At 18.5% G+C, this 15,786-nt stretch overlaps 5 protein-coding genes across 5 annotated transcripts; 4 read left to right on the top strand and 1 right to left on the bottom strand.

Moving 5' to 3' along the window:
* Positions 1 to 459: 459 nt before the first annotated feature.
* Positions 460 to 1,913, top strand: PADL01_0303800 (elongation factor Ts; the record flags this gene model as incomplete). The annotated part of the gene is made up of 2 exons (XM_028683259.1): positions 460 to 1,662; positions 1,779 to 1,913. The coding sequence occupies 2 exons, from the start codon at positions 460 to 462 to the stop codon at positions 1,911 to 1,913; spliced, it is 1,338 nt and encodes a 445-aa protein (XP_028536458.1).
* A 1,682-nt stretch (positions 1,914 to 3,595) lies between these two features.
* Positions 3,596 to 4,114, top strand: PADL01_0303700 (conserved Plasmodium protein, unknown function; the record flags this gene model as incomplete). Its single annotated transcript, XM_028683248.1, has 1 exon — positions 3,596 to 4,114. The coding sequence occupies one exon, from the start codon at positions 3,596 to 3,598 to the stop codon at positions 4,112 to 4,114; it is 519 nt and encodes a 172-aa protein (XP_028536457.1).
* Positions 4,115 to 4,532: 418 nt separating this feature from the next.
* PADL01_0303600 (conserved Plasmodium membrane protein, unknown function) lies at positions 4,533 to 8,819 on the bottom strand (the record flags this gene model as incomplete). The annotated part of the gene is made up of 1 exon (XM_028683237.1): positions 4,533 to 8,819. One exon carries the CDS (start codon positions 8,817 to 8,819, stop codon positions 4,533 to 4,535), a length of 4,287 nt encoding a protein of 1,428 aa, XP_028536456.1.
* Positions 8,820 to 10,078: 1,259 nt separating this feature from the next.
* Positions 10,079 to 11,674, top strand: PADL01_0303500 (conserved Plasmodium protein, unknown function; the record flags this gene model as incomplete). Its single annotated transcript, XM_028683226.1, has 3 exons — positions 10,079 to 10,139; positions 10,221 to 10,277; positions 10,368 to 11,674. The coding sequence occupies 3 exons, from the start codon at positions 10,079 to 10,081 to the stop codon at positions 11,672 to 11,674; spliced, it is 1,425 nt and encodes a 474-aa protein (XP_028536455.1).
* A 1,628-nt stretch (positions 11,675 to 13,302) lies between these two features.
* PADL01_0303400 (circumsporozoite (CS) protein) lies at positions 13,303 to 14,442 on the top strand (the record flags this gene model as incomplete). Its single annotated transcript, XM_028683214.1, has 1 exon — positions 13,303 to 14,442. One exon carries the CDS (start codon positions 13,303 to 13,305, stop codon positions 14,440 to 14,442), a length of 1,140 nt encoding a protein of 379 aa, XP_028536454.1.
* Between the last annotated feature and the right edge of the window lie 1,344 nt (positions 14,443 to 15,786).

Genomic DNA, 15,786 nt, shown 5'->3' with positions numbered 1-15,786 from the left:
TATATATATATATATATATAAGAACAAGAATAAATATAAATAATATTGAAAAGAAATAAAAATATGCGGAGTATAAGAAAATTAAAAATAAAACTATGATTTGTAAATAAATAAAATATATACATATATAAATATATATTTTTATTTTTTTTCTCCCTTTATTTTGTGTAATGACCATTATTTATCCTTTCTTATAATATACTCATTTTAAAGATTATTTTATGGCTTTTTAAATAATTATTTCTCAATTAAAAAAAAAAAAAAAAAGAAAATTAAGAAATATATGTATATATATTATAATGTAACTAGCCTTTTTTTTTTTTTTTTTTTTTTTTTTTTTTTTTTTTTTTTTTCTCCCCGTTTATTTTAATTTATAAAATTTTTTTTTCCTAATTTTTCATCTTCATGTAAGGACTTTCAGTAGTATTTTATGATCTCATAATTTTACAAACCAATGAAATGAAATTGTTTTATTTTTTCTTATTAACCCTTCTAAACGGTTATATAATTGCGTTTTCTTTTAAAAGTACGCAGAGTGCAAATTTTGTATTATCTGTGGGTGGATGTAATAGAAATTCCAATAATCATATTAAGAAGAATAGATTATATTCTACAGGTAATGATCATTTAAAATTATTAAAATATGTAAGAGAAGTTACTAATGCTAGTATACAATTATGTAATAAGGCTTTGAAAGAATGTAATAATGATGTAGATAAAGCAATTGAACATGTTAGAAAAAATACAAAAAGTTCAACATTTGTATCAACAAATATTAAAGTAAAAAAAGAAGGATTAGTAGCTAGCCAAATAAAAGATGACAAAATTGTTTTGTTAGAGCTTTTAACTGACTCTGATTTTGTTGCAAGAAATAAAATGTTTGTTCAATTTGTTTATAGTTTATTGAATGTTACATTGAATAATGACCTGTCCACTGAAAAGTGTAAGAATAGTGTGGATAATACAAAAGTTGAGGATAATACAAAAGTTGAGGATAATACAAAAGTTGAGGATAATACAAAAAGTGAGGATAATACAAAAAGTGAGTATAATACAAAAGTCGAGGATAATACAAAAGTTGAGGATAATAATAACAATGGGGATAATAAAATTAGTGAGCATAATACAAAATGTTCAGATAGTTACCACACAAGTAGTAATATCCTAAGTAATAATAATAATATAATGGATGTTATATTAAGTCTTCCTTATATAGATGAAGAAAATAAAAGTAGTAGTACGATTGGAGAACAACTAAATTATCTAAGAAATATTTTTAGAGAAGATATAAAAATTGGAAGGTTTTCAAAATATACAAAGAAAAATCCAAATGAATTTTTACATTATTATATACATAACAAATTAGATGATCATGTGGGATTATCAGGAGTTCTTTTAGTTCTTCATATAGATAACTTAGATGAAATATTAAAAACTAAGAAAGAAGATATTATGAACTTTGCAAATGATTTATCTATGCATATTATATCAGCTAAACCTGCTAGTGTTTCTATAGATACATTAAATCCAAAAATTACTAAAAAAGAAATGGATATTATTCGAGATGGGTTAAAAGATATGAAAAAACCAGAAAATATTTTAAATAATATGATACAAGGTAAAATGAAGAAATTTTATAGTTCCATAGTATTCCTAGAGCAGGTATAAATATAAACATATAAATAAATAAATAAATATATATATATATATATATATATATTATTTATGAATACATAATATTTTATACTATTATAATCATTTTACTTTTTAATTTATAGGAATATATGCTGGATGAAACAAAAAGAAAAGTTTCTCAGGTAATTAAAGATTTTGGTAAGGCTCAAAATATTAATATAAGTGTTAATCATTTTAATTATTTCGCTATAGGTGAAAAAAATGTTCTTATGGAATGATAAAAAAAGAAAAAAAAAGAAAATACATATTCTTATAAATAATTAACATATGTTTTGTACAATATATATATATATATATATTTATTTATTTATTTATATTTATCTTTTTTTTTTTTTTGTATTATTCGATATAAGTCTCTTTGAAAGACATACAAACAGATTATATATATATATATATATTTTATATATTATTTTAATTTTTATTTTTTTGAAATTATATTGAGAAGAATAAATAATTTTTAATAATATAAGAATTATTTAAAATTTTTTTTTTTTTTTTTTTTTTTTGTTTCTTGTTTTTACTTTTTATTTTTTTGATAAATTTATATAAAACTTCATTCTTAAAATTTACTTTATTACCTTAAAAATTAAATACATTATCTATCATATATATTTACCAATTAGCAACAATAGTATAATGGTATATAATATATATATATATATATATATATATATATATATATAGCAGTACAAATTAAAAAAAAAAAAAAAAAAAAAAAAAATTAATATATAATATAATATATTATAAATATATTTAAATGTATATTATTTATATATATAATTATACATGTAAATTAAAAATTTCTTTTAAACATATATTTAAAATTTATAAAAATATTAATTAAAAAATATAAAAAATACAGTTATAATATATATATATTTTTAAGTAAACTATTAAAGTTCTTTTTTTTTTATTTTTATTTTTTTTCTTCATTTATATTTATAAATAAAACAATGAATTGTTATAAAAATTGAGGTTTTTTGTGTGGGTTTTGATTAATATGTATTTATATATAATATAATATATTATATATATTATTATTATATAGTTACAATTACTTATTAATTATATGTTCTTTTTTTTTTTCTTCTGTTTTTTTTTTTTTTTTTTTATATGATGTATGTATTATTTCATTTTCCTCATTATTAAATTTAATTTTAAAAAGGAAAGGGAACTACTTATATCATTATATATATTATTTAATAAGATTAACCTTGTTAATTCATTTTTATAATGAATGTTTGAAAAATTATGTATAATATATAACATTTAAAAAGGTTATGTGGATAATAACATCCTGAACTTGAAAAAAATATATATTGTTCATCATCATATGAGGGAATAATATATAAAGCCATTTGAAAATATGGAATATAATGTAATATAAATATAAAAGTGTTTTTTTTTTTTTTTTTTTTTTTTTTTTTGGAATATGTTAAATAAATATAAATAAATTTATGTTTATATTTATTTATTTTTAAGGCCTTATAATTTTCTTACACAATGTGTTAAATATAACATATATATATATATATATATTATTAATCAATAGAAAAATGTAGGAAAATTGTTATAAAAATATGGTTTTTTTATAATTATTGAAAAGGAGTTAATAATTTCGATCATGTTTCTTATATATTTATATAAATATAATACATAAATATATGTATAAATTATAAAGTATACATTTTGTATACATATAGAATTAATAAAATAAAATAAGAGAGTAAAATGATAATATTTTTAGGTTTTATTGTAATATGATTGAGAGTAGTATATACTAACTATCTACATATACATACATATATATATTTATATATATATATGTATATGTTTACATATATTTATAATTTTATTTTTTATTTATTATATATCCTTGAATTATTTAAAATATATAAAAATGAATGAACAAATACTGTTTGACAATTTCCCTTTAACGTTTTTAAACAAGGATGCGAATGAAGATTATGAAGACAAGAATGAGAAGACATATCGTGAGAAAATAAAAAACATTATAGAAGATTTGAAATCGTTGCGTATAGAAATAAATGAAAAGTATTCCATACGAAATATGTTAGAAGAAAAATTAACTTTATTACAAAAAGAAGAACAAACAAAAGAGAATAATATGAAATACATAATGAATTTTAGTGAGCATAATATATACGAAAGAGAAGTTTTAAATTATCAGAAAACTATTGCACATTTAAAAAAACAAATACAAACAAGTAATAGCAAGATCAAATTATTATTAGAAAAAGAATTTAAAGTAAGAAAACAGCTACAAATAAATTATATGAATTTATATGATATCTTAAATGAAAGAATTGAATATATTGTTCATAACTATGTAAAACATAGAAAATGTTCATGTGCAATATATGCTTACCAGCAAGAGAAAAAGGAAGAACAGTCCTAAGAAAATAACATTAATCGGATGAATAAAATTTAATATGCAAATATACATATATATATATATATATAAATATATATATTATATATATTTACAACCTTTTAGTTTTAATCTATTTATTATTATTTTATTAATATTTTATTATTATTTTATTATTATTTTACTATTTATTATTTTTTTTTTTTTTGTGTTAACTATTTCGTATTTGATATTACATTTTTAAATTAGACAATTTATTTATTCATGTCTTTTATTTTTTTCATATTTATTAAAAACTATAATTTGATTTATCACAAGTTTTAAAACAAACTAATAAAATATGTAAATTTAATAAATAAATAAAAAATATATATATTTATATATATAGACAAAAAATCAATTAACTTATAAGAAAAAAAGTAAAACATTTTAAAACGAATTTTTTTTACGTATAAGCATTTATAGGAATATAAAATTTTTTATTAAATACAAATTTTAATATTTTATATATTTCTTTTAAAGAAGAAAAAATGTATGTATATTCACATAAAAAAATAAGGAAATGCATAGAAAAAAAAAACTTTAAAAAATAAATTTTTTGGTTTTTTTTTGTTAATGGATCTATAGCAAATCCTCGTATAACATAAAAAAAATTAAAATTTTTTTGTTTCAATATTTTAAAGAATTGAAAAATGTCAGAATATATTTTATATAAAAAATTACAACATTCTTTTAAATTTATTGGAGAATTAATTATATGATCGTAATGATTCATGTGTACAAAATTTTTTTTTTTTTCTGCATGATATATTGTTATAACTTTCGAACTATGTGTGTAATATTTTTTTAACATATTGTATAGATATAAACAATTCTCATGAATAATATTAATTATACATTTAAAAAAGATATCACAATAATTTTTAAAGTATATATATTCAAACGTTTTATTTACATGATACCCTTTTATTATTCCATCTTTGTTTTTGATTCTCTCTTTTTTTTTTGTTCGCATTTTATTGTATGAAATTAAAATGTTATGATGCGTAGATGTTGTGTTATAATTCTTCATATCATTATTTATGGAATAAATATGGAAATTATTACAAATCCATTTTTTTCTTTTTTGATATTTTTCGTTAATTAATAATAAAATGTTGTTACCATATTTTTTATTTCTTACATATTTATTATGAACTTTTAATAAGCTATTATATGAATGATATGTAAATGTATATTTATATATATTATTATTATTATTATTTGTTGTTATTTTTTGTCCTTTGTATTTCATTTTTATATTGTTGTAATATTTTTTCAAATATTTTAATTCTTTCTCAAAATAATTATCATAATAAACAAACAGTTTGGATGTATATTTATGTGTAAATAAATATTTATTTTCTTCCTCTTTACTTGAATAAGTTGTGTGATAATTATTCATTATAAATGATAAAGGAAGAATTAAATTATAAAAGAGTTGACAAAAGAAAAAGTTGTAGTTGCATAAACAATATATGATATTTTTAAAAGTAGTTGAATAAATATGTATATAACAATTTTCACTATAATATTCATTTAATAATTTTATCATATTATTTGAAATAATTTTATAATTTGTTGAAAATTTATATAATTTTTTATATAAAAATAGTGGTAATTTATATTCATTTATATTAATCTGATTTTGATCTTGTTCGTATTTTTTTTTGTTTTGTTTTTGTTTCCACAATAAGAAGAATTCCATATATGTACTATATATATATAGTACATGATTATTCTTTATAATATTATTCATATGATAAGAGGAATTATAAATATTTCTTATATTTTTACTTTGACACGTATATACATCATAATAAAATGAGCTATCATTTTTATTAATAGGAGAATTATTTTTTATTATTTCATCACAATTTTTATTTTGTTTTATATCTAAGGAAATGACGTTGTTTGAATCTTTCTTATTCATAAAATGATTATTGATAATATGTTGATCATTTATACACATTTCATATTCAGTTGTTATATAATCATTTTTTTTAACGTTCTTTTTTTTTTTGTTTATGTTTTTGATTATTGTATTATTTGTGTTTTCTGTACGAGCTAGCCAATTTAAATTGTATGTGAACATATTTTTAATAACAATTACATGAAAATATTTCTTTAAATTAAAAATGAGAGTAGAATAAATTTTTTTAATATAAAGAAGAAGAAATATATAATGAAAGGCATAGTAATACATATTTTTATGTAAGACATTTTTATATTTTGTAATGAACATATATTTTATAGATTTATTTTGAAAAGGTATATAATAACTGTCTTTTTCCTTATTTTTTTTTTCTATATCAAATAAATAAGATGATAAGATATTATAAAATGTAAAAACATGTGAAGCAGCCATATAATTATAAGTTTTACATTCTAATATTTTTATAAAAAAATCAAAATTGACAAGTATATATTTTACAATTTTGTTTTGTAAATGAGTATATAAATCAAATATATAATCTTCTGTATATTTATAATGTATAGGTGTATATTTCCAAATAATAAAATTATTATTTTTATAATGAACATTTAGAACATTATATATATTTTTACATATACTTTTGTTTATATATATATTTTTTTTTTGGTACCTTTCTTTTTTCTCTTTAATATAATCATTAATTTTATTTATATTTTGAAATGACAATAATTTGTTTTGATTTATATAATATTTATATGATTTCTTTTTAGATATATTATCTTCTTTTACTTTTATATTGTTGTAATGTGGAAAAATATATGTGAGTAATTTATTTATTTTTATTTTTTTTTTTTTTTCTTCCATTTTTGTTTTATATTTTTGAAAAATAAACTTACTTTTTTTTAAGTACATTTTGATATATATAAAAAAAACCATTTTTTTGGCATTCCATATATATTGACATTTTGGATCAATTTTGGATAGCTCGTCAAGAAAATGATGTATTTTTTTGCAAAGCATGTGACTTTTTATTTTGTTTAAAATATGTACAAAGATGTAATAAAAGTTGTAATAATTATTATTATATAATAAGGATATGTAAACACATAATGTGTTATAGTAGATATGTTTTATATATGTCTTTTTTTTTTTTTTTTTTCTCAAATTATGTGATATCATTTTGAGTGTTCTTTTTACTGTTGTTGATTTTGTTCTTTTGATTATTGCTTCTATTGATTTTGTGCCATTTGATATATTTTTTATTTTTTCTATTGTACTTTCACAATTTTTAATATGTCCATATTTTAATATCAAAGGGTTATCAACCATATTGGATAAGACAAATAGATAATTTTTTTTTTCATGATGACAATAAAAAATCTTGTAAATAAAATGTATTAAATAGTTTTTTATAATTGTAGGAATTAAATTAAATCGTTTGATTGAAAAAAATGATTTAATAAAAAATTGAGCATTATTTCTAAAATTTCGTTGTGGGATTTTTATTTTTAACAATATATATAATATTTCAAATGCATTATTTGGTTTCCTATTATTATTACTATGAATAATATAATATATGAGTATATATAAAAGAGTATAATATTTTATGTTAAATATTTTTAATTCTTTAAAAGGATTTATAGATTTTATTTGATGGTTTGATTTAATATATTTTTTTTCAATATTATATGAAATGGGATTCAAACAATTATATACTTTTAAATAATTTAAATATATGTGATTAAAGAAATATAATGATTTCTTACAAATAATAAGAATTGGTTTATTTTTTTTTTCTCTATATATATGTATATGGAAAAAATGATTATTATATAACTTTTGTATATCTATATATTTTAATTTATAAAAATGTGTAACTATAACTTCTTCATATAAATCTCTACAATGATTAATATTGATATGTTTTTTTTGTTTTTTCTTAATATGATTATAATGATGATAAAAGAAATTATGATATAATAACTTCCTGTTTCTATATTTTCTATTTATTAGATTGTTTAAATTCCATTTTGTGAAATAAAAAAAAAACAAGAATAAAAAAAGTAATTTATCTTTATTTTTTATAATATTATTTTCATAATGTAATAGGCATATTATATAAGTACAAAATGAAAAGAATATTTTTTCCTTATCATATTTACATTTTTTTTTTTTTTGTGTTTTTAAATAGATATGATACAAAAAAAAAAGTATTTTCAAAAGATAACAATTCCATATAACTTCAGGAGGATTATATAAGTCTTTATATTCTTGATAATGTAAAACATTTTCATGACAATTATAATTTTTACAAATATTATGTGTTTTAATATCATTTTTTCTATATTTGTCATTTTTACATTTATTAAAATTATTTGAATTTCTATCAGTTGTATTATATTCATCATTCATATAATTTTGTTTTTTTTTATAATTTTCATTAGTTTTTAGGTTTTTTTTTTTTTTTTTCTTCTTCTTCCTTAATATTATTTGAGAAAAAAACTCCCATATATCTTTATCCCCTTTCTTTTTCTTTTCTGGTGAGTCACCAAAATTTATACTCTTCGAATAAAATAAATTTTCAACACTTAACTCTTCACATGAACATATTTCAATGTTGTAATATTTTCCATATTTCCCGTAAAAAATGTTTATCAACCTTTTTGAAATATAATATAATAACACATGTTCAAAAAACGAATAGCATTTTAAGGTCTCAGCATTTAATAATAAAAATGTTTCAAAGGTTATCATTATGATTCATCTTATATATTATTAATAAAAAAAACTATTAATGAAAAAAAAAAGAACAAAAAAAAAATAATAAAAAGTAATAAAAAATAAAAAATAAAAAATAAAAAGAATAACAAAGGAGGGAAGATGAAATGAAAATAGAAAAATTATGAACTTTTTATTTTTTTTTTATTTTAAATACGGAAAAATAAGAAATGTATAAAATATAATATTATGTGGAACATAAAAATGAGGTATATAAATATTCAATATTAAAATGAATGAATCAAGAAATAATATCAAAACATGTGAATCATAAAAAAATATATATATAATATATATATATATATATATATATATATATATATATATTTTATATAACAAATTTACCAAATCGAAATTTTGGTTTTTTTGAAGAGAAATGTTTAAAAATGTATTAAATTTGTCATATATTATTTCATATATATATATTATATGGAACAATAGAATACACATATAAGATTTTAGAAAGATATTACAAGATAGTTTACACCTGTTTTTGTACCAGGATGTATTTTTTTTGAAAGAACTTATAAAGTTATTCATATATCTAAATTTTATTTTTTTTATAATTTATTATTTTATTTAAGAAAATGTAATAATCATATATATAAAATTTCAACATTTTTTCTAGAATATAATATGTATAAGTGTAATTTATTTTTTTTAATTTGTAAGATGTTGCAAAGTGTAACTCACAGTGTGGTTCAAAAAGAAAAAAAGTGAACTCCAACAAATCATATAAAATGGTTATATTTTATTTGTTTAAATTAATAAATATTTTAGATTATTTATAATAAGGTTATAACTTTCCTTGTGGTCTCTTTTTTTTTTTTTTTTTTTGATTTTCTGTTATATATATATATATATATATATATATATATATATATACATATATATAAATTCCTATATGGATTGTAACATAATGTTGTATAAGACCATAAAGAATATGAGGAAAAATATATTCATCTTAAAACCACAAAAATATAAATAAAATGTTGGTATGTTTTTTTAATTAAAAATGTTAAAAAAAACAATAAAATAAAATATAAATTATAAAATATAAAATATAAAAATGTAAATTTTTTTAGTAATCATGGTGAAATATATATATATATATATATAATAAGAATGATATGAAATATTTGTAAAATTTTATTTTTAAAAATTTATCATTAATAAATATTAAGATAATAAATTTACCTACATAGATTATAGGTTGCACGAAGGTATCCTTTATAATGAGAAAATTATTTTTATTAATATATGCTATCACCTTATTTTCAGTATATGTAATTAAAGGTTAATACAATTACAATAAATGAAAATGCATATATACATATATATATATATATATATCTATATATATATTTTTTTTAATAGGTGCAAAAAGAAATGATAGTTCCACAAAAAAAAAGTCATTGATGAGTATCTTATTTGGTTAGATTTAAAAACATATATAAAATATTATACATATATATATATATATATATATGTATATGTATTTATATTTATATTTTCATATTGTAGGAAATTTGTTTACCAGATATAAGAAGAAAAAAAAGTCTTCTTTTAATTATGCAAAAAGTGAAGCAGATTGTAGCATTCCGACCGAACTTGAAGACCAAGTAAATTATGAAATTTATAGCGATGAAAATATTTCTAATGAAGTTGAAGAAGATATAGCGAGAGATAAATTTAATAAAACATATGGAGAATTATACAAAAGACAAAGTAAGCATGATAATTATGAAGATTCATATGATAATAATTATTATCAGAATTATGGAATAAAAAAAATAGCGAATTGTCATATATTAGATTTACATTTAGGAGAGTATGCTCCTAAGGAAAAGAAAAAAAATGGTTCATTTAAACAGATTATTTTATTTCAGAATTATTATAAAGAAAACATAACAAATAATAACTCAAATAGTCTTGGGGAAAATGAGTATCCATTTAATTTTATATATCATCCTAAAGAAAAAGAAAAAGAAAAAAAACGTAGACCTAAAAGTATGAATTTAGATTCTAAAAGTTATGATCCATTTAAAGAGGAAAGTTACGAAAAAAAAAAAAAAAAAAGATGGAGTACTATTGGATTTTCAAGGAAAAAAATAAATAATTTTGATTGTTTTGAAGATTTAAATATATCACATTTTTCTTATGAGGAAGATAATAAAGCAGAAAATAATGAAAAAAAATATGCACAAGACATTTATGGAGTTCAAGGTATATTTGCGTGGACCTCTGAAGACGCATTAAATTTAAATCCTAAACCTACAAGAACTCAAAGTTTACCACATATAGTTGAAAATAATGTAAATGGAGAATATGAAAAAAAATATGACGATGATGAAATTGATTTATTTTATTATTGCATTAAAGAAATAAAAAAGAGGGAAATGGAAAAGGAGGAAGAAAAACAAAAAGAAAAACAAAATATAGATTTAAAAAACAAAAATGTAAACTATCCATTAGATGATGATGCTTTATTAGAAAGCATACCTCATAAAGAACAATATAATTATTCATGTGTAACAAATAATAAAAATACATATCATGAAATTCTGGAAAATAAAAAAAAAGACGAAATAAAAGAATTAAAAAATTATTTGGAATTATTGAAAGAAAAAAGAAAAGAGAACTTGGAAAATATAAAACTCAGACGCTCATCTTCTTTTTCCCAATTTAATACAAATGTAAATTCAAATTCTGATTTTCATCCTGAAAAAAATGATGACAAAAAATTAATGCTGAATGAAAAAGCACACCTCTTGAATGATAATATAAGTGAGTATTCGTGTTGTATTGAACATATTGATATGAAAAAATGATCAGAAAAAAAAAAAAGAAAAATAGAACGATTTGTATATAATTATGAGAAAATAAATATAAATAAATAAATATATATATATATATATATATATATATATATATTGTTGTTATAATATTTTATGTTCTCAGTGCTACATAGTATATTTATAATTCCGAAGAATTTTCTTTAAAAGAGAACATTTATTTCTCTACATGAATATAAGTACCATTTAGTATTTTTTCTGAACAGTCAGGAAAAGAGTTAAAATATACAATTGGCTGTTTTTTTTTTTTTTTTTTTTTAAATAGACATAATTGCACATATATATATTTATATATATAACAATATTTATTTTATAGGTATATATCTAATACGATAAGAATTAATAAATGTTTATTAAAAGTATGAATATATATATAATATGGATCTATGAGCTTATTTCATTTGTTGTGTTTTATTTTAATTATTTTAAAGTATACCTTATAAGTGTGATATTAACATAAGTACTTCCTTTTTCCTTTTAAAGTTTATTTTATAAAGCTTTTTTAATATATTTTCGTTTTATATCATATTTATAGTTAGTAAAATGTAATTTCCTTTTTAAAGCACGTGATATATCAATTATATGTAAATTAAAATTTTAATTGTTAAAATAATTAAAAATGAATTATCAAAAAAAAGCACAAATGAAACTATTTAATTTTCTTTTATGCCTTTTATTATTATTATAATTTTTTTAAATAATGTTGCATTTATCATGCCTGGTGTGTATTTTATAACAATTATGTAAGAACATACCTGAAAGATGAAATTCATAAAAATGCTATTGTCAGGAAATATGAGCACATATATATATGTATAATATATATAAATATAAAAAAAATATATATATATATATATATATATATATATAATATTTTTAATCAAAGATTTAATGGGATTATTGTAAATATAACATGCACATTTTGTATAAGTTCCTTAAAGTTTCTTTTTTTTTTTTTTTTTTTTTGAGGGGGTAGAGGGGGCTTAATTATAAAACAGAAATTATTCTAATGTTACATGCACATATAAAAAAATGTATAGGTGCTAAACCAAAAATATTGTTCACCATATGTTCTTAAGGAAGCGTATAATGTTTTCCTTTTTTTTTACATGCAGATATAAAAAGGTAGAAGAACTTATGAGGAGCTCTATATTTTACACATGCGATTTGGATATATATATATATTTTTTTTTTTTGGAACTTTCTACCATACTTGTCATAAATTCTGAGTTATCAAAAAATCCAAGCATATTTCATATATTATAATCCTACAATAATAAAAATATTTTATATATATATTTAAAAAAAAAATTATATATATATATATATATATATTATACATATAATATACATACACTATTTTTCCTTATAATTTTTTTTTTTTTTGTGTTTTTTTATATATTTTGGAAATATTTAACGTATAAAAAACAAGACAAATTTAATATATACTATTAATAAATAAAATATTGTTCTTGTTTTAATATTCATTAAAAGAAAAGTTTTGTGAATATATCAAAAAAGAAAAAAAAAAAAAAAAATTATAAATAAATATATATTCGTATAAAAATAAGTAGAAACCACATATATTATAATTACAGTTCAAGATGAGAAACTTAGCTATTTTATCAGTTTCATCCTTTTTATTTGTTGAGGCTTTATTCCAGGAATACCAGTGCTATGGAAGTTCTTCAAACACAAGGGTTCTAAATGAATTAAATTATGATAATGCAGGTACAAATTTATATAATGAATTAGAAATGAATTATTATGGAAAACAGGAAAATAGGTATAGCCTTAAAAACAGTAGTAGATTACTTGGAGAAAATGATGATGTAGATAATGATGATGAAAAGGTAGTTGTTGATGAAGATAAAGAAGAACCTAAGGGTGATGAAAAAGAAAAGGATAAAGACGAAAAAAATGAAAATGATGAAGATAAAAGAAAATTAAAAAAAGAAAAAAATAATAAGTTAAGACAACCAGCAGGGGATGATAATGTAGATCCTAATGCAAACCCAAATGCAAACCCAAATGCAAACCCAAATGCAGATCCTAATGCAAACCCAAATGCAAACCCTAATGCAAACCCAAATGCAAACCCCAATGTAGATCCTAATGCAAACCCTAATGCAAACCCCAATGCAAACCCAAATGCAAACCCAAATGCAAACCCCAATGTAGATCCTAATGCAAACCCTAATGCAAACCCAAATGCAAACCCCAATGTAGATCCTAATGCAAACCCTAATGCGAACCCAAATGCAAACCCCAATGTAGATCCTAATGCAAACCCTAATGCAAACCCTAATGCAAACCCAAATGCAAATCCAAATGCAAACCCAAATGCAAACCCAAATGCAAATCCTAATAAAAACAATCAAGCTAATGCAAAAGATCAAAATAAGCCAAATGATCAAATAGGAAATAAAGATGAAAAAGCTAATGCCAACAATGATGGAAGAAATAATAATAACGAAGAACCATCTGATAAGAACATAGAAGATTATATAAAGAAAATACACAATTCTCTTTCAACTGAATGGTCTCCATGTAGTGTAACATGTGGAAATGGTATACAAGTTAGAATAAAGCCTGGTTCTGCTGGTAAACCTAAAGACCAATTAGACTATGAAAATGACCTTGAAAAGAAAATTTGTAAAATGGAAAAATGTTCCAGTGTGTTCAATGTTGTAAATAGTTCAATAGGATTAATAATGGTATTATCCTTCTTGTTCCTTAATTAGAAAAAGAACACATCTTTGTTTGAGTTGTACAATATTTATAAAAATATATACTACTTTTTTTCTTTATTTTCATTTTTCTTTATGTTTTCCTATTTAATTTATTTTTTATGTGAATATTTAATTATGTTTGCGATTAATTGTAAAAAATATTACATGTATCTACCATATTTATAGAATGTGTTTTTCTCAAAAACAACAAAAAAAAAAAAAAAAAAAAAAAAAGAATTAAAAGTAAAAAAGTTATAAATATTTTTTAAAATATTTATAAGACAAAAAATATTTCTAAGTTTATTTGACATTTTCGTTTATTTATTTATATATTTTATTTTTTCGTATTTATATTATAAAATGTTGTATCTTAAAAATAGTGAATTATATATATTAAATATTAATTTAAAAAAAATTATAACATTCTTTATTTTCTAAAATAACTTAAAATTTAAATGTTTAAGAAACAGGTATATTATAATATTTTTATATAAATATATAAACATAAATATTGTAAATAAAATAACAAATGAACTATTTTTGTCAATAAGATGTGTACGCTTCAATAATATATATATATGTATATATATATATATATATTAATTCTATTTTATATATAAAGAAACATTTATGTTACACAACTGAAGCCTGGAATTAATCTTAAATTAAAAAAGGAATAATATATATTTCGTGATTTAAAATAATTTACATATTATACATTATATATGGCTTATAAATAATTGAATTAATTATTATAAAAATTAAAAAAAATGATATATATTGTAAGGAAGAAAAGCTAAAATTTTAAATCACAAATTATTTTATATACTTCATAATGTATATAATATATATATATATATATATATAATGTTATGAAATAATAAAATATATTATTTATTCTATACTAAAAGTTAAAATATACACCGTGCATTGAATCCTTAAGAACAAAAAAAAAAAGAAAAAAATATAAAATATAAAAAATAAAAATATTAAGCAATTCAAAAGATAAAAAAAAGAATATACATAATTTTATATTTTCCCCTTCGTATTGTAAAAAATTTTAGTTATACACACAACATAGAAAATATTATAAAATAATTATGTTTATTATTTATATTTCATTTTTTAAGTAAATGATTACAAAACGAAATGTCATATGATCATACAATGTTCTATTTTTAAATGAAAAACTGATATATGCAAAATATGTGATTTATTTTTTGTAAATATATAACAATCATATAAGGCTGTTTTGAAGTAATTAAAATATAGGGATTTATATTAATCATCTTATATATATATATATAGATATAGATATATGTTTTGTTTGTTTTTTCTTTTTTTTTTTTTTTTTTT

This window comes from Plasmodium sp. gorilla clade G2 (genome assembly GCF_900097015.1).
Source record: "Plasmodium sp. gorilla clade G2 genome assembly, chromosome: 3".
Classification (NCBI taxonomy): Eukaryota; Apicomplexa; class Aconoidasida; order Haemosporida; family Plasmodiidae; genus Plasmodium; species Plasmodium adleri (nom. inval.).
This window is presented reverse-complemented; position numbering and strand designations above follow the sequence as displayed.